Below are 20,665 nucleotides of genomic sequence, written 5' to 3'. Positions count from 1 at the left end.
TGGGTAGCCAAATGAAGCCAGAGGCAGAAGGGGGAAGTGAATAGAATTGGAAGAACTGATGAAGTGAGTTGAGATGGAGAGAATGCTACCACTGGAGTACAGGGGTCAGCTTTGAAGTTATATATAAGTTTTCAATAGAGAGCATTTAACCATAACTGGGGACATTTTGGTTATGGGAAATGCGTGCGTGCATGCGTGCATGCGCGCGCGCGCGCATGTGTGTGTGTGTGTGTGTGTGTGTGTGTGTGTGTGTGTGTGTGTGTGTTCGACTTGTGTAAGCTACTGGTCCTACTCAGAAGAGGCCAGGGACACTATCGCACGGGACAAGAATTATCCAGCTCAAAATGCTAGCATTACTGAAACCGAGAAACCCTGGTCATGTGGGTGCCTCTGATTCTGTGGGTAATTGAAAATTGGCACACGGATTATAAAAAGCCCAGATTTGCATCATTTTAGAAGATTTAGGAAAACTATATATTTCTTCAGATAAATATTCTTGGCATCCTTTGCTTTACCAGGAACTGGAAACTCTGGCACGCTGTTCAATTAGAAAGGCGGTTAGAGAAAACCACCAGCTTTTATTCATGGGCACTTTGAAGAACGATGCTAATTGTACGGATCTCAAAGAGTTCCCGAAATTTTAATCTCCACAGCTGGGTCCATCACAATTACTAATTAGTAGCATAGTATTTCAGGCCTTTTCAGAGCTGTGAGAAAGCTTAAATTTTTGCTTCCAAAGTATTCTTAAATTAAACACTTTTAAATTCTAATAATGGGATTTTTCAATGCTGTTCCACCCATGGGTATTTAGGCATGTATTTAGCAAGTAAAAGTACTTCTCCAGGATCCACACATGCTGTCCTGCCATTGGGGTGGAAGTTTGCAAAGCAACTGCCTTTCCTAGAGCTCCCTGGCTCGTTGGGTGGGACAGATGGACTGTAGGAGGATGGCTCCGCTTAGCCATGAAGTAAGTGTGAGCCAAGGACCATCTGGGGTTCCACCAAAGTGCAGAGCCTGTGTGTGTGGGGGTAGCCACCAGTGATCAACTCTTCCAACAGCTCCCCTGTGGGCCTTGTAAAGATGGGGGGGGCTGGGTGGTGCACAAGCTTCTTTCAAGGGTGAAGGGATTTGGTTAACCAGAAGTCTGTGGGCCTACTTGTGGCAGTTGGTGTCAATAGCTCCCACGGTGGTTAGGGCTAGAGCTCTCAAATTCCCTTCAGACTGCTGGAGAGGGCCTATGTAGTTTTACTTACAGTCTTTGTCTTTCTCCTGGCCAGTTTGATTCCCTGTCTCTTGGGGTGTTAACTGAGGAAATTCCTCTTAAAGGGCTCTTGTGTTAGTTCCTATTGGGTGACTCCGGGGTCTGAGGCCCACACAAATAACAAGGGCAGGAGAAAGAGCTCTTTGCCTAGCAGGTGTCCCACTGTGGATGGCAATTGTGACAGGAGTGACTGGGTATCTCTATCCAGGATGTAGACAAGACACTCCGCTGTTTCTGATTCTTGGCACACAGAAACCTCCAAATATGTTGACTACTGAATGCTCAGATGTTACTAGAGATCCTTTTGTAAACAACATTACTACTTGAATAATTACTGAGAGAATCTTACTTCTGATTTAGGGTCTCATTTTAAAAATGAGTGGACCTGAGGCCCTGAGAACTAATGTTCTCAGATCTATGAGGCCATATCTATGACTTAAGTTTAGATGAACTCTGGATAGTGCTTAGTGCGATGATAGTAAGGCATGTTTGCTCTTCATAGTATCTCTGAGCATCTGGGAGAGCAGCTTCACTTAGGCAAGGCTACCCAAATGTGCATGTCTTCACAGGGATGCCATCTTTCTATTTGTCTAAAGGAATTGTTTTTTTAAGGGACTGTGTAATGATTTAGTGCACAGCTCTTGAATCAAAGTCTTTTGGCTCTATCATTTAATCTTGGACATGTACATTAATTCTCTACATATTAGACATGATGACCTGGGTTCAAACTTCAGGATGCACATGGGGGTGGAAGAGATTCAACTGCCACAACTGCCCACACACATCCTATGGCAATTCATTTATATATATATATATATATATATATATATATATATATATATATATATATGTATACACACACATATATACGAAATACATAAATGTAATTAAATGGCTTTTACAGTGTAATATATGTGATAAGTCTAGGATATAATATGGCATATGCAAAATGGTGGTGCCTTATTATCAGCTGTTTTTAGAGACAATTATTCAACAGCAATTCCTTAGCCAGCTCATACTTGTTTTGTCTGAGTAACCTTCCAGATTTATTTAAAAAAATAATCTTATGTTAGTTTAATTTTAGCTTTAAGTAAAGGAAATTCCATTTCCCATGGCTTAACAGTAAGCAAACCTATTCTGTCCTATCATAGGCCAAGATAAAGTGGACTTCAGAAGCAGTGGATCCATTTTCTCTATTCCCCCACCACAGGGTAGACATTATGTACAAGCTTGTGACCAAGCTTTAGTACTATAGGGAAGAAGAATTCTCTCCCTGTTACCATCTTGTGGTAAAAGAGACAGGCGGCCCCAAAACAGAGAGGATTAAGTTTTTGCCTAACTGACTGTGGATACTTGTGATGTGGCTGCCAGAAGATGCTGTGAGGTTGGTTTAACTCTAAGTTCTGTTGCCTTCAAAACGGAGCCGGAGATACCAAGTACTATACACTGCTCAGCTTTCTTAATATAGCCCAGTGGAGTTGGAGATGGGTAGAGACATGAGCTACCATTGGCACTCTTGAGAAGAAGGGAGGAAGAGAAGAAAACTGCAGACAGCCTAGTGTGGCTCCTGCATCATCTGGAACTGCGATGGGGCAAGGGTCTGGGGATTAAAAAGTCCCCACAGAGACATGGATCACTCTTGAAACATGAATGCTAATTTTATTGTGCTCCAGGGCAGCTTATACAGTGCTCTCCTTGATTAGTGGCCACACCCCAGCTCTCAGGATTTTCTGCTGCAAGCCACCAGAAACCGCTTCCTTGTTATCAGGAACTCAGTTGAGAAAATTCCACCACCTGGTTGGCCTGTGGGAAAGACTAAAGTACATTTTCTTGACTGATGATTGATGTGGGAGGGCCTAGATCACTGTAGGTGGTGCTAAGCCCAGGTAGGTGGCCCTGGATGGTATAAGATAGCAAGCAAAGCCAGCCTTGGGGAGCAGCTCAGTATGGCTTCTTCAGCTTCCGCTTCCATTTTTTTTTTCCCTTGAGATTCTGCCCTGATTTCCCTCAATGTTGGACTGTTATCTGGACATGTAAGAAGAAACAAACACATTCCTCCCCAGGTTGCTTTTGGTCCTGGTGATTTAGCACTGCAATAGAAATCCCGACTAAGATAGTGAAGATCTGAAAAGCTGCTAGCCACCTGCTACCCATATTTTCATAAGTTGTGAAATGGTCTTCTCTCCTGAAGCTTAATTAATTATATTATTTGTATTTCAGAAAATGTTAGCAAACTCAAGAAACTTGAATATTTGAATTTAGCACTAAACAACATTGAAAGAATTGAAAATTTGGAAGGTAAGAATTTTCCTGTTTTGTTTATGAGATCAATGAAAACATGAAAGTAGCTTTACACAGTATTGTAGATACAAAACAGTAGATTTTAAAATTATATTTTCCATAAATCTTGCTCATCTCAGTTTTTATAGAAATGCCACAATAGAGTGCTATGTAAATTCAAAGCCAGAAATGTACCTCACTTCACCCCTCCCTAGGTTGGTCTGCAGCCGACATCTTGGAAATTGTGGCACGATTCTCTCTTGTTTTGTTTTCTATCAGATCATATTTCCATATCATTCTTAACATGATTTTGGTGTGTGTGTGCGTGTGCATGTGTGTGCACATGTGTGCATGTGCATGTGGATGTCAAAGAACAGCTTGTAGGAGTCGGTTCTCTCCTTCCATGTCATGGGTTCTGGGGATTCTTACTGGGGTTTGACAGCAGGTGCTGAACTCTCTCTCTGATCCTTAGGAGGAGTATTCTGAAAATTCATTTCTTCTTGGAAAATACCTTGTTGTCTTGATATGTAAGCAAAGGGATCTGAGTCTGTGGAATGCCATAAATATAGAGGGGGCTAGCTAAGCATTTGTCCGTAGATGGACATCTGAGGATTCCTGTGCTTTGCTATAATACCCTGGCGACAGTGTGCACCCTTCTTCAGCCACTCTTTGAGCATGCTCCCCCCACCTCCAGGTTTTATTTAGACTTGAAATTCCTAGGCTTAAATATGCAAATTTTGAAATACACTGCCAAGTTTTCTTCTGAAGGATTGCATCAATTTCTCTTTGCACCTGCTGGTCCACATGAGTGTCATTTCTGATGTCTTTGTGAAAGCCTCCCGCACACTGGAACACACATGGGAGCGTTACGCTGTTCATCACTGTTTGCTTTCAGATTCTTTGCTAGTATGGATCTTGGCTACCATGTAAAGACACTTACAGAATGTTGATATTTCTTCTTAGGTGAATTCTAACATGTTTCCTATGTGTTAGCCTGTTTTTTTGATTGATTTGCCATTATGGAAAGTGTGCTCTCACATATTCTGAAACTTAAACTCTTGTCACACAATACAGACATTTTCCTTTTATGTACCACTTTTTCATGTTTTTCAGTTATGATACTGGTATGCAGAAGTTTTATACTATAATATACTAGGCTATCAACCTCCTCTCTTATAATTTCTAAATACAGTCTATTTTGTGTTGAGTTCTACTTTCAGTGACTTAATCTTTCACACTTATCCTCTCTAATCCATCTCAAGTTTGCCATGTATGCTAAATCAGAAGGTACTGTTTTCTCAAAATGTAGCATGGTTGAAGTACTTGGACCATACTTTAAAATTGAAATACAAATTACATACCATAAAATTTACCAGTGTGAATGCACACATCATCAGATTTTGATACACTTCTATTTTCCATGGAAAAAGAAACCTCACTTTCTTTAGCATATAGTGCACGTGGGTTCCTCCTTACCTGCTGATGACATATTAAGGATCAGATCACCGTCATGAACACATGTGTTTTAATGAACTCAACTTTTTTCTGCATCATCTTCAGCTGGGCTGGCAGCATCACCGCAGATACATTTTCTACCTCTGAATATTTCTATGGGACATCATTGATTTTGACCTGACAAATCCCAAACATAGACATTTGGGCCCTTGCTTCTTTGATAGGTGGTGGGGAGGGAATTCTTCTCTGTGGCCCCCGTTCACATTCTATAACATCTTCTTCTGGCCCACACTACTGGCCCACACTGCTTTGCTTTTCCCTGTCCATGCTTCTCAACTGCAAATCTTGATATGGTAATAGACTGTGTATTGGGACTGAGTTTCTTGAATGACATTTGCTATCAACTCCCCAGCTAAGCACCCCCTCCCCCAGTCCAGTGTCCGAGTTAGTGTAGATCATGAAGCTCTCTCGGCCTTTTGTCTGTGGCTCTTCCTGAATTTGTGAAGGCATCATTTTAGTCAGATGTAATCCATCTTGTTTTTTGCATTTAGTAGTCATTGCCTCCAGTAGATTGAAATCCTATTTATAGAGGCAGTGGACTCAACTCTCTGCCTCCACCAGAAGGAGTATCTCTCTTCAATGGTAATTTGTGGGGCAAGACTGGAGTAACTCTTCCATGATTCCAGTTCCCGGTGCAAGGCATCCTGGGCCAGAACACCAATAACCCACACAGTGGCTTGTAGCCCTGTGCCTGCAAAAGCTCCATCCACAACAGCTGGCAGGCTGGTTCCGATATTTTCATATGAATCTGAGCTACTCTCCAGTGACTTCATTTCAACCCAAAAGTTGTATTTCATGTTTTCCTGTGTGGTAGATTTTCTGTTGACAAAATCTGAGTTTTTGTTTAGTTGTAAAAAAACATTTCGAAGGGTGGTTTTCCAGATGAAGAATTCTTAACATTTTTCCTTTCTCCCTTGCTCCTTTTTCTTTGCTCTTCTCTCTTATTTTCTGACATCCTTTCTCTGTCTCTCTAATTATCTCTATCTCATTCTCATGACCTTTAGTGTATTAATTGGATTTGATTATACTCAGCTGACATCCAGGCCTCTTAAGCTGCATGTCTATTTAAACTAGTTCGTCTTTTTATTCTGCAGTCTGAGACATCTCACCAGATTTAAATCCCAGAATAATTATGCTATGTTAATTCTTTCTCATTCTAGAATTCATTTCATTTGCAATTAACTCTTTGATGTGGCCACGATTTTCATCCCTTCTCACTCCTGTATTGATGATAGCTGTTTTCCTGTAGCGCTATTGTTATTGGATGGATAAAGTAGCATCTCACACAGGTGTGGTTGTAGTTAGAATTCCAACTTAAATTCTTTCCATTCTCTGAATGCCTTCTCTAACCTGGGCTGTTTTCTTTAGGTGGTAACTCGATGGCCCACAGTAATCACAGAGGATCGGGTGTGTCCAGTGGCTGGCGCGAGCTTGCAGTTGTGAGCTTCGGTTTCCCCAGTCAACCTTTCTTCTGTATGGCGGGGCTATGTGCCCTCTGAGTGGGTGGAGCATGCTGACTGGCAGCTTTGCTGCAGAGTGAGGGGCGTGGAGCAGAGGCAGGCAAGCTGCTCTGCCAGCCCACTCCCATCTGTCAATAGCTAAATTGGGAGGATTTCACTTAGGACACAGTGAATCTAGTCTCTTTGCCTCCCCATGTGGAATGGGTATTTCAGTGACGTATCTACAGACATAAATATACATTATTCCTTTTGAATTTTTAATCTTCAAAACCTAGAAATTGTCTTTATCAAATCCCCAAACCCAGTGAGTGTATCGGTGATGAGATTCAGAGCACCATCAGTGTCTTCTTGTTTTAGAAGTGTAGACACGACTGTTTCCCTGTACAAAACAGCTCTGTCACAGTTAGCTTTTGTTCAAACAAAGTGACAACAGTTACTCAGCATGCATGCTTATGGTAATAAAATTTTAATGTAAATGTCAGAAATGACAACTTAATGTCAACTTTCACTTTTTGGAATTATACAGGGTTTGTTTTTGTTGAAACTGGTACAGGACTGGGAACTTCCCTTTTAACAGATGTTCTGAACATCCACCACTAGAGGGCAACAACGCTGCTGTTGTGTTTGGAACTTTGCAAAAGGCTGTCAGTGGTGTGCCTCCAGCGTTTCACCCATCTGGACAGGTGCTCTCTTCCGTTCTGTGCCTTCCAGCTCTAATGCGGAGGAACCGGTTACAGGCTAGTTTGAGGACATGCATCTCGAGATCAGGGATGTATAGAGGGATGGGTGAAGAGAGAAGGAGGGTTATCTTTTTTGTTTGTTTGTTTACTTTGAAGGGCTAGAAGTGAGAGAAGATGAAGATGGATGTATATATTCAATCCATCTGCTACAGTACATCTCAGTTTGATTTTCAAAAGGAAACGGGCACCTTTATACCCTCTCTCCTTTTTACCTAGATGGCAAAGAAGAGGAGGAGGAGCAGGGAGGGGAAATCAAAACAAAGAAACGACTCTATTTTTCTTTCCCCTCTTTTCTTTTCTATGTTTAGGACTTACCAGGGTAGAATGAAGTGCCCGCTCCCCCTCGCACAGAACCGTCCTGCCCTAATCTGGAGGGATTGGAAGGGTACTGTGTTCGAGCAGCCTCCCCACCTATGGCCATCATCTTATTAATTTAAATGACCTTAGATCCCTGAGGTCAGTAGCTGGCCTTTTTCAGGATAGAAGGCAAAGGGTAAAGGAGAGAATGGTTGCCTTGGCAGGGAAGACTTGGTTAAGTTTGGCACCTAAGACCATGCTCTTCTATAGCATGGAAAACATGTTTAACTTTTTTATGTTTAGGTCAAGTATAAGCAAAATGGAGTTGTTTTTTTAAAAAAAACTATTATGAACATATAGAGAATCATGAGTCATCGATACATAAAACTGCAGCAAATCCCCAAATCAAGAAATTTTTATCTTGTTGGAATCTTGGAAATCAGTCTTTTCTTACATAAAAGAAAGATACCTCTAAATGTTTTACAGAACCTTTCGAAGTCAGTGTAATACCAACCATCTACACAATGCACAATTCTTACCTCACAGGTAGCTAGAGATTGTTTATTCTGGGCCAAATAGGAGTGACTGTGACCTAGAAATAACCTAGAAAGTGTACCACACGGAAGTTTACATGAACTTCTATAGTCATTGAATAAAGTCATAAATTAAGGCACTTTTCAAATGCGTTAGTGGAGACATTAGATTAGTGGGTTACAGCAAAGCAGGGTAAACCATGCCCCATGCCATAGGTGTCAATGCTGTCTGATGGCTTTGGAGTTGCTGGCAGTTCGTGATCTGCTAATTTCATACCATCTGAAGGTTTTGCCTGGTATTTGAAAGGACATGTGTCAGATACAGAAGGTGAGTGCCAAATGGCTTTAAAGTAACTAGATATAGATGAGACAACAAGACTTTGTATCTACACTGTTTCAGCTCCCCACAGTCACAGGGTTCTAATCATTCAGTCAGCCACAATCAATATAAGTGTAGCTTTTTTCTGGGGAGTTTACCATTGCCTTGTTGGTCAAGCATTCTGTGCATTCAGAAGCAAGATGGTTTATGTCCCATGACACTAGGAAAACTTCTCTGTAGGAAGTGGTAGTATTGCATCTGAGTGGGCAAGAAGACAGTCTTTAGGGGAGAGTTTGTCCATCCATGTGATATGTACTTGCAGACCAGAACTTATACCATGATCAGTGAAGGGACGCAGTGACTGTGACTTTAGTTATATGTACCTCTTGCCCCTTGTCCTACTTTCTATTTAAATCTAGAGCTCTTTCAGTACCCCAAAGATAGACTTGGAGTTACTGGACCTTTTCATTTGTCTCTTCTAACAAGGCCACATTGATTAAACCTTCTCTCTCCTGCGCTCACCATTACTCAGCTCTACTGCTTTGGGACCAGAATCTGATGGGGCCATTAAGGCTGGGACTTTTGTCCCAAAACTTATGTTACTTTATAAATTAGAGCCTAGATTAATTTTATATGATAGTTTACTTGTTTTATTTTAATCATACCCTTTCATGGGTTACTTAATCATATAAATATACAATTTAATACACATATATTATATATACAAATATGTAATGTATAATAACAAATATGCTGTCAAACCAAGAATGTAGAACTTTTGTGTTAAAACTCAGTTAAAGATAAAACAAACCAAATTTATGGTTTTGAAAGGAAGTATCCTTTTTCGCCATTGTGGATTCCAGTTCAGTCCAGCCTGGGCCACTTCCAGCTTTGTGGTGACAAGTGTTTTCATTTATAGACCCCAAAATGTGTTTCATAAAAGTTTTAACTTGAGAACTTTAATATGATAATGATGATGATGGTGATAATGATGTAGGTGATGATGGTTAATGGTGATGATGATGATAGTGATAGTGATGATGATGATGATAGTGATGGTGATGATGATGAAGGTGATGATTCATGATGATGATGGTGATGATCATTAATGATGGTGATGATGATGGTCTTTGTAAATAAACTGACATATTGGTTCAGCATTGCTTTTAAGGAAGGCAAATCTGAGTTCAAGCCCCAGTTCAACCATTCAGGAGCTGTGAGAACATGGGCAATAGTTTGCTTCATATACAGTAGAGTTCCAGTTACCCAATGCAGTGAAAAAAACAAACTAAACAAAACTTCACATCTCCGTAGACCGCCTTGCTCCAACAGTTTTATAAGTCAGAATTTCAGAGCAAATGGCTGTTGATTCCTTTCTCAACTTCTGCACCAACCAGCTGGAACTTTGATAGTTCAGTGAGCTCATGAGATCAGTGTTTTCATCTGGCTTCTGAGTCGCCTACAGCAATTGTTCTAAGAGCAAGCTTTAATGTGTTATTTTTTTCTGCATTTTAACTGGAACATAAAAGCTGTGCATACTTAGGAAGTACCAAGTCATACTTATTCATGTGTACATTATATGCATTGGTAAACATCCTCATACTCTGGGAGACCCTATGAGCATCTGACTCAGCTTTGGAAGATGTATAACTTCGTTATTGCTGCAGTGTATCAGCTGGAAGTCTCTGAGATCAAGTGAGGTACCGGGAGAGTGAATAGAACTAGATGCCAACTTCCATGGAATGGCCTGAGTGCCCATGAAGATGGCAACATCATGGAGTCAAGTGCCACCATTATCAATCTGACCTTAAATAGTGATCATCATAATCTCTTGCTCATAGGCATGGTGTTGGGATTGAATAAGATATTGTCATATAGGTAGCAAGCACATTATGTGCCTATAAAACATATTTCATTATGTTTTATTCATGTATGTGGACTTGTTTGCATGTAGATCAGTGGAAGACATCAAATACCCTTGTTTATTGTTCTTTATTGAGATGAGAATTTTTATTAAACTGGGAGCTTGCCATTTTATAGTTAGGCCAACTGGCCAGTAAGATCAAACAATCCTCCTGTCTCCACTCTCTAGCACTATGATTACAGGTATGCATGTGTGTCTATGCTTAGCTTTGTATGTGGGTTCTGAGGATCAAAAAACACAGGTCCCTCCTACACTTAAGCTATCTCCTCAGCCTATGTTAAGTATAAAAAGTAATTTCACTGTGACATTTTGATATATCTGTATACTACACTTTGATAATCCTTGTCCTCTCTTGTAGCAGGATATCAGAGAAAATCTTAGAAACTGTGTCTTGGCTTTCTGTAATTTTCTTCTATTTTTGTATAAAATATCAGACAGAGCCATGTTGCAATTTTTTGAAATAAAGAGTGGTTCACTCTCACTTCTACCACTGCCATTGCCATTTGTCCATGCTTGTTTTCCCACCTGTACTAGGGCACAGCCACAGTACACGGACAATGTAAATTTGAGTTCTTTTCACTTTGATCGTTAGCTCCCCCATGTTGTGATACAGATATCGTAACCATAATTCTTAATGCTTTTTGGGTAAGAGTGGAGTGAAAAGATACAATAGAGTTTGGTTAGCCAGTTTTAAAAAGTTGTATATATGTGTCTATGCATAGTAATATGTGTGTGTGGGAGAACTTGTCTATGTGTTCATGTGTGGAGGCCAAAGGTCTCCTCCCCTCCCCTCTTCCTTCCCCTCCCCTCCCCTCCCCTCCCCTCCTCTCCCCTCCCCTCTCTTCTCCTCTCTTCTCTTCTCTCCTCCCCTCTCCTCTCCTCCCCTCCCCTCCCCTCTCCTCTATTCTCTCCTTCCCTCTCCTCTCCTCTTCCTTTCTCCTTCATTCCCCTACGCCTTCCTTTCCCTTCTTTTTTCCCCTCCCCTTCCTCCCCTCCCTTGCCCTCCCCTCCTCTTCTCTGTTTGAGGTGGGGTTTTCCATTGAACCCTGTACTTGCCATTAGACTAGACTGGCTGGCTAGTGAGACCCAGTATCTACCTCTCCCTACCCTACCTCCTGTACTGGGATTAGAAGTGAATGCTGCTGTGCTCAGATTTCATGTGTGTTCTGGGCATGTGCACTCAGATCCTCATGGTTATTTAACAAGTATTTTATACACTGGACTATCTCCCAGCCACATTTAAGCACTTTTATAAGCTAGGAATGTGGCTAATTTTCTTTATGTGCTGATGTATTTTATGAAGTGTATTTGCTGACTGTCACATCACATCCAACAGTAATAGTCATCTAGTGGCACAGAAAGAATTTGATCTGTACTCAGCCTTGTCAGTTATCTTTCCTCTGTTGCCCCATTATCTTTAAGGCTGTATTTTCCTTAATTTTTATCTGGCCAACTAAATAATCTCTCTGGCATCCAACCTGCTCAGTTATCCATGATCCCCTGGCTTTTTAAAATCTTCATCATTCTCTTTACTCCTTGCCTCTCTTTCTTCCCCCATTGTTGTCTTTCTTCCACAAATATTTCTTAACCTTTTATATTATGCTAAGGAGCTTTTTATATGTAGTAGGCAAAGCCATTTTGTGGTAAGTTGAAAGAAAATGGCTCCCAAAGGGAGTAACACTCTTGGAAGATGTGGTTTTGTTGGAGTATGTGTGGCCTTATAGGAGGAAGTGTGCCACTATGGAGGTGGGCTTTGAGGTCTCATATATACTTAAGATACACCCAATATCTCAGCATACTTTCAGTTGCCTGCCAGATACAGGACTCTCAGCTCCTTCTCCAGCACCATGTCTGCCTGCCGCAACATCCCACCATGATGATAACAGACTAAATATTTGAAAATGTAAGCCACCCCATTGAATATTTTCCTTTATAAGAGTTACAGTGGTCATGGTATTTCTTCACAGCAATAGAAACCCTAACTAACTAAGACAAGTTTAAGACAGTTTTCCAATGCCCAAGGAACTCAGATTATAATAGAAAAAGCTAAGTTATAAGAATTCAATTACAGCACAAGAAAATATCAGAAAAGCAAAAGTTGTACAGAAAATTAAAACAGAGAATGTCTAAATGTCACAAAAAGAACCAAAGGAAGTCAGTATCTAATTTGCCACTCTACTGTACAGTTCCTACATTTTTGGTTATTAAGCAATTGATGGGAGGAAATTAGGTGACATTATGTGAATAGCCTATCCCTTATCATTTTTTATGTGTTGGTTTTAATATACTCATCAATGATTCTGCAATTCTGTTATTCTCTATTTGTTGGATGACATTATACTCTAAGCAAAAACTTCACCTTCTCTTCCACTTTATATTTTTCTGTGTACATGGACCCTTGCTTTATTCAGTAGATTGTGTCATTGTGTTAATTCAGTAGATTGGTGTTCTATTTTTTAATATTATAGTTTGGTGTTCACATTGTTCCAAGCATGGCCAGCGCAGTCCTTCCAAACAGATAAACCATGTCCTCATATGCTCTTGACAGTCTCTGAACAAATCCTTGCTTTGTGGCATGCCAAGATGTTGGGTTCTCTCTGTCCTTTATCCACTTTATCTCATTTTCCGCTTTATATATCCTTGTTATGAATGGGTTTAGAAGATTATTTTCATATTTTATACAAAAGTTAGTAGGCCAAAATTAGAGTGTTCATAGTAGTTTAGTAGAAAGGAAATATATGAGAAAAATGAGAAGGGGTGTTATTCTCATGAGTGGTATAGCCACTGGCAAGCTGTCCTTGCTACAGTAAATGACTTCCTACCCAGGCCAAAATGGGATCAAGGGCTAAACTCAAGGAAAGGTGAATGGAAGGGGTGGGAAGGGAAACTATCATATAATAATTCAGTTCCATTATACAACTTTGAGAAATGAGGTCATTCATCAAATGTGACAAGATTGCAGAACTATGAACCAATCTGAACTTAATTCATTTTGCTGACATACCCAAGTTTACTTCAAGTTAATTATCTTCTGGAAAACAACAGAAAACAGTATAATCAAAAAGCATAGGGTTACCACATCTAGGCCCACACCTCTGATAGAAGCCTCCTCTTCCCATAGAGTTCAGGCCAGCATCCTGAACCCCAGATAAGACTGTCTGCCAACCCTGCCCATACCTCCCAACATAACCCCCACAGCTCCTCCTCTCCTTGTCACCATATTTTGGCCTACACCTCTAGCAGAATCTTTCCACTGCATCAGAGCCAGGCCAGAATCCTGATCTCCAGAGAACAGTTTAGCATTCGGAACCCCAGAGACCAGGCCAACTCCATGAAAATCAGGCAGAAGCCTCACAGCCCATCAGAAGTCAAGCCACTATCTCAGCCGCAGAGACGCCTGACCAGATCAGAAGCCATGCACATACACAGCTAGGGCTTCAGCCCCAAACTCAGGCAGCAGCCTCCTGCTGAACCAGAAGCCAAAAAATTAGAAAATCTAAAAGAAATGGACTAATTTCTTGATAGATACCACTTTCCAAAGTGAAATCAAGATCAGATAAACAACTTAAATAGACCAATAGCCCCCAAGGAAATAGAAGCAGTCATTAAAAGCCGCCCCCTGCAAAAATACTTAGGGCCAGATGATTTTAAAGCAGAATTCTACCAGATTTATGAAGAACTGCTAAAACCAATATTCTTAAAATTATTCCACAAAATAGAAACAGAAATTGCCAAATTCTTTCTATGAGGCCACAATCACTCTGATACCCAAACCACACAAAGACTCAACACAGAAAAATAATTACAGTCTAATTTCACTCATGACCATTGATGTAAAAATACTCAATACAATATTGGCACACCAAATCCAAGAAAACATCAAAAAGATATCCACCATAACCAAGTAGGCTTCATCCCAGAGATGCAAGAATTCTTCAATTTATGAAAATCTGTTGGTGTAATCCACTATATTAACAAACTTGAAGAAAAAGAAAAAAAATGGCATGATCATCCCGTTAGATGCCAAAAAAGTCCATCAACCCTTCCTGTAAAAGTCTTTTAGAGTAACAGGGATACAAGGGAGGTACCTAATACAATAAAAGTAATATATAACAACATCAAGTCAACATCAAGTTACATGGAGAGAAGTTCAAAGCAATTCCACTAAAATCAGGAACAAAACAAAGCTATTCACTCTCTCCATATCTACTCAATAGAGCTATAACAATAACAAAGGAGATCAAGGGTATACAAATTGGAAAGGAAGAAGTCAATGTGTCATGATTTGCCAGGGAATCTTAGCCTTATTCCCCAGGGAAAGGTGAGTGCACTATCTGCCCATTCTGCAGCCCCATGACGCAGGACAATCAGATGCGATAGGGAGTCAAGTCAAAGCAGGAACTCTGTTTATTACTGTGAGCATCTGCTTATATAGGCTAAGTGATATCCTGTGATGCAGGGGTACCTCCAGCCAATGAGAGACAGCCAAGCCCTCCCTCTGGCGGGAGGGGTGTCTACCTTGATTTTGCTGTCTCATTCTCACTTGTTAGCTTTGAGACTATCTTTCAAACTTGAGCCAGGCTTTTTTCTGTCCTACAGACCTCAAGGTACAGGCCCTCAGCTAATTTTGGCTCAGCATCTCCCCCTTTTTGTTTTATACCCACCCTGAACCCTGGTCACCAAGTCAGAATAGCACACTGGGAAGAGTGTATGAGTCAGGGCCACCCCACCTGGACTTTCAGCCTGGATACCCTCAAATTAATAGTTCATCCATGGGGTGAGATATATTGAGCCTATCATAATGTACTCAAAAGGCTATGAGTTGTACCTGTTTTTGCAGTGCCTGTTTCAGCCTTTGGAAAATGCATGGGCCAAAAAGACAGATTAATAAACAAATGACCATTGGCCCCATTAGGGAAGAACTGAGTGTGGTAAGCCATGGGTGCCAATTAAACCAGGTCTCAAAGGGGGTCCTTGACTTAAATGAATCAATATCTTTTCTTAACTCATCTAGGGTTCTTGTAACTATCCTGGAATGGTCTGAATAGAAGCAACATTCTTCCCTAAGTGCCCTGCAAATTCCTCCTTGTTCCATAAATGGCAAGTCCAAACCTCTCCTATTTGGTAAGGTTACCCTTGCTAAGGAATCCAAAGACTTTTGTAAATAACATAATGCAGTTTTTGTCTTTTCTAAGGTTGCTGTCAATTGTAGGTAAATTATTCCCATTTCTTGTTGTAAAATCACCAAAGATGAGGTGCCCAGGGCAGTCCCAGCGACCCCTAGCCCCATCAATGTGGTGACATCCAGTGCCATTAGGGACTCTCTCTTATGTCTTCGGGGCAGGAATTCTTCTTGCATGTGATCTTGTATGTGGTAAAGTTTGTAAAAGAAAATTAATGCAAGCAGGCAAGTATCATTATGCTGAATGATCAGTAGGTCAGATAAGCAGGGAGTAACCCCTGTCTCTTGGCAGATTCAAAAATACCCATGATATTTGGGCACACTTCAGCCATATCACAAGTGAGGTTAAGAAGAGGTTGTCTGGTGTACAAGACAAGTTGTGTTCAACATTTGCCAAAGGGGGATAGTCAGTCCCAACATCTCCTCCATCTCGGAGTTTTACCATCTACAAATATCAGCTTTATCTAGTATTTTATAAGAGCCATCTACCCCAAAAGCTTCAAAATGGGGGGGGGGTAGTGTCTTCAAAATTTGGGTCTAAGTATATGTTGCTTTGGAAAAGAGGTTCTTCTTTTGTTTCTATTGAGGATAAAAACCTGTGAATTCCTTCCAGATAAATTAGTTTTGATGGACCAAGACTTCTGGAAATCTCTGATAGGAGCAGATGCCCAGATGATCTCCCATTTCAGAGTACTTCTGTTGGAGTTTTCTCTTAAAAATAGTTTCAAATATTTTCATCCAAATAGCTTCAAGACTGCTGGTTGAGATGATCAAGCCTCACAGAATATTCCAGTCAGGACTTGATCATAATCCTAAATTATCTTTAGGTCCCCTAATGCCCCTAATCAGTGCTCCTAATCAGCATGAAGTATCCTTGAAAACTATGCCCACATTCCTCCCCCTGAAAAAAAAGTAGATTATGGATGTTGGTCTTTTTTTAAAGTGTTGGTTACAATTTGTTATGGATAATGATCCGGAAAAACATTAAACAAAGGAGATTCGATTCAGAGTTTCAAAGGGGGGGGAGTGTTATGGGACAATGGTCTTGTAACCTGTAAAGATTTGTCACTTGTATTGGTTTAATAAAATGCTAATTGGCCAGAAGCCAGGCAGGAAGTATAGGTGGGACATCAAGAATAGGAGAATTCTGGGAAGAGAGAAGGTTCAGGGTGTAGTTGTCACCCAGACATAAAGGAAGCAAGATGAAAATGCCTCACTGATAAAAGGTACCAAGCCATATGACTAACACAGACAAGAATTGTGAGTTAATGTAAGATATGAGTTAATAAGAAGCCTGAAGTATTAGGCTAAGCAGTTTATAATGAATGTAAGCCTCTGTGTGCTTCTTTGGGACTGAACAACTGCAGGACCATGTGGGACAGAAATCTCTGTCAACAATAGTTTGTCCTTTTCCTATTTCCCCTTTTCTTCTCTTCTCGCCCCTCACATTTTTTGTGGTTTAGAACTCAGAGATTGGCCTGCTTTTACTTCTTAATGTTGGAATTAAAGGTTTTCACTACCACCTGGCTTTTTTTCCGTATTTTTTTAAACAGGAAATTTAAACCTTTTATTTCTCCTTCTCCTGATATTTCAGTTCTTGGTGGCTTTAGAGCCAGTGATTCCTCTATGTGACTCTGCAAATTTGAATTCTGAGATACTACTTTTAGGAGATGTCTTTTCTTTGGTGGATACTTTCCATCATGTATTTCCTTGAGGACATGTCTTAAGCTCCAAGTAAAATCTTTGAGAAGCCTGCTTACAGGCACCGTGCCTATATAATGCCTACTCTAGGAGCAGTGGACATTTTGATTTCTCTGTTCCAGATAAATGACCAAATCCAAACCTTTATCAGCCTGGGTCTTACAAATATGAGAATGGATATGGTCCTTATCTGGATGGAAGAATCAAGGGGGTTGAAAATCAAAACTATAGATAGAAAAGTGAGATAAGACTATGAATTTAGTAGAGATTTCTGAAAAATCATTCATTGGCAAGAAATGCAACTAATCAGAAGATTAAAAATGTAACATCTCTTCCATCTATTATTTGCTATTGTATAAATTTATTGCTGCAGCCGTTTTTCTCTTTTTTCTTTTCTCTCTTTCTTCTTATCTTGACAGGATGTGAGTGGCTGACAAAACTTGACTTAACTGTAAATTTTATTGGTGAGCTGAGCAGTGTTAAAACCCTGAAGCACAACATCCACCTGAAGGAGCTCTTCCTCATGGGCAACCCGTGTGCTGACTTTGATGGCTACAGGCAGTTTGTGGTGGTGACCTTACAGCAGCTAAAGGTATGCTTAGAGTAAAGGTGCAAAACAAGAAAAAATAAAAGAGAGAAAAGATGGCAAGAAATGCAGAGAAATACAAGAATCAGCAACCACAGTAATTCCTGTTTTTTTTTCCTGGAGTTGTTTGGGAAAATTTGTTGCTTTAGAGATAGGAATAAGAGCTACAGAATAAGATCACATTCTTTGTTTTCTATACCTTTGTCATTGTTTTTGAAACATTTACAAAATTTGAAAAAGTAAATCATATATTTTGCCACTGTCTCATCAAAGCACAGAATGTAGCAGTTTATTGACCAGTTGTTTCATTCTTTGAAGTACACCCCCATCTTTACTAATATGTCACCACTGCAATTCTAGCACATGAGAGGCAGAGAAGCAGAGGAAGCAAGTTCAAAGCCAACCTGGTCTACACAATGAATTCAAAGCTAGCTAAGGCTATATAATGAGACCTGCCTTAAAACAGCAATAACCAGTCAAACCAAAGTAAACAGGCTGCCATGCCCCATTCTCAAGACTCCTGAGTTGGGTCTTAATCACACAGGGCATGAGATTTACATATACAGCAAACCCTTGGGTAATGTTTCAGGATACTTACCTGGGGGCTACTGTTGTTTTTTGTGTATTTAACAAAAGCAGTTACTTTCATTTCTTCCCCATCTGTTCTCACATCAGAACAGTATGAGTTTTCTGACATCAAATGTACCAGGTTTTCTTGTGCACATCAAGCAGTGGGTCATTTCTTCAGCATCTGGTGCCCTTGATCTTCTTCACTCCTGATCCTACAGGAGATGGTGTTCAGATCTCATCCCAAGCCTGCCAGACTGCCTCCCAAGGTTAGGCGCCAGTTATGAGCCCTTGTAGTTTTAATCTACACTTCTGTTTATAATCAGGGCTTCTATGATCTCTTATTCAGTTTTATTAATTTACTTGAACAGCTCACAGAACACTAAAGGACATGCCTTTATAGTTACGCACTGTGACTAAGATGAGGTCTGGGAGAAAGAGCTTGGGCCTCTAATGTCCCGAGTGTGCCACTCTCCAGGAACATGCTTGTGATCAGTGACAAGGGAGAATTTAGTTGAGTTTATTTTTTATTTTTCTCAGGACCCAAACATGTGAGCCTATTTCTCCTTGTCTATAGGTTAGATTTTGACAATACTTTGCCCTAAGGTGTGGTTACTTGGTGTTTTGGACATAAAATGGCCCATAGAGTTAGATCTGCTCCACCCTCACCAAAGGTCGGAGAATTCAAGCTTATTTCTGCTTCTTCTTTTGAAATAGGAAGTTTGACTTAGGGCGTAGCTGCTTGCAAGATACTTGTTCTAGGGTAGATTCACTGCCCAAACATCAAATACTTTACTCTGGAATTATTGACTTGATGTCTTAAGTATTGGAGCAAGTAACTGTTCTAGTTGTTCTTTGTATCATGTTAAAGCAGTCTTTTGCCTTCTTCCCCCATTTGTATTGGGGTATAAAAGTGTATGGTGAACTCAGTATGTTAGAGATGCTGAGTTGCCCTCCTGATACTCTCCCCTGTCTCTGTGTTTCTTTCTTATCTCTGTTCTTCCTGTATAACATTTCTAATCCTCATACCCATACCCTGGAATGATCTTGCTGTGGCTAGGTGGCAGAAGTCACCCCAAAAATGTGACACTCCTGATAGATTTTATTGACCCTTATTGTAGTGGTCTGTCCTGTCCCTTTAAGAGACAAGCCCTGCCCACTCCTTCCCCTGTTCTCTGAGGCAAGATCTTCTTTCCACTTCCAGCCTAAGCTCCTCTCTCTTTCCTATCTCTCTCCTGAAGAGGTATCTTTTCCTCTCCTCAACCATCTCTGTTTCTCTTTTTATCTCTCAGCCTCCCTCTCCTTGTTCCCCTTCTCCCTCCTTTTCCTCTTTCTCCTTCCCTCCTTTTCCTTTTTCCTCCACTAAATCCCACTAAATAAATATCCAACCTCACTCTGCATGGCATGCCTATCCATCTCCATCACCTGCTGTGGCTCCTTGTTGGACCGACTGATCCACCAAGGTCTCTCACCTGTCATACAGCTCCCTGACTGGGACCTGCTGACCCTTGTGGCCCTCTGCCAATTGCTGGAACTGAAGGAATGGTGCTATTTTATTTTTACCATTACAATGGTGCTCGTGTGTAGAAGGAGCTGTGGGCCGCATTCCTGCCGCCCGGCTCCCAGCTAGCTTTACCCGAAATAATTACACAGAAACTGTATTCATTTAAACACTGCTTGGCTCGTTATCTGTAGCCTCTTATTGGCTAACTCTCACATCTTGATTAACCCATTTCTAATAATCTGTGTAGCACCACGAGGTGGTGGCTTACCAGGAAGGATCTTAACCTGCGTCCATCTTGGAGAGGAGAGCTATAGCGTCTGCCTCACTGCCTTCTTTCTCCCAGCATTCTGTTCTGTTACTCTGCCTATCTAAGCTACTGTCCTATCAAAGGCCGAGGCAATTTCTTTATTAACCAATGAAAGTAACACATAGACATATCACCCTACTCCATCACTCCATGACTTGGCCAGGCTCTCTCCATGTTCGCTCCCACCAACAGAGGGCCAGCTGAGGACATGTGGAACCCTGGGCTCAGGAACCAGGTTTCTTTACAATAGCCCAACATTCTATCTGCCTGAATGCCAACCTCTAAGCACACCAGCAGCTTTGGTGGTGAGTTTTTCTCTTTCAGTCAGCTAAACCATTTTTCTGAACCCGAAGAATTGACTGTTGAGCTCCTGGAAATCCTATGGTGTTCCTAGAAATGGGGAGATTACCCCCAATCACAGCCTTCACAGCTATGGTTGAACCTTTGCTGACATTCATTTCTGGTTGCCTTCCATAGCTAAAAATGTGA

The 20,665-nt window shown here is 40.8% G+C and overlaps 1 protein-coding gene across 1 annotated transcript in view; it reads left to right on the top strand.

Annotated features, from left to right (window-relative positions):
• Positions 1–20,665, top strand: part of Dnaaf11 (dynein axonemal assembly factor 11) — a 110,887-nt gene that overhangs the window by 10,279 nt on the left and 79,943 nt on the right. Inside the window, exons 3-4 of the mRNA XM_048457208.3 lie at positions 3,482–3,559; positions 17,632–17,804. Of these exons, the coding sequence (XP_048313165.3) occupies positions 3,482–3,559; positions 17,632–17,804 (251 nt within the window). The remainder of the gene's footprint in view (positions 1–3,481; positions 3,560–17,631; positions 17,805–20,665) is intronic.

This window comes from Myodes glareolus, chromosome 19 (assembly GCF_982192425.1).
Source record: "Myodes glareolus chromosome 19, mMyoGla1.1, whole genome shotgun sequence".
In the NCBI taxonomy this organism is placed as follows: domain Eukaryota; kingdom Metazoa; phylum Chordata; class Mammalia; order Rodentia; family Cricetidae; genus Myodes; species Myodes glareolus.
The sequence above is the reverse complement of the archived record's forward strand: the minus strand, read 5'-3'. Positions and strand labels throughout refer to the sequence as shown.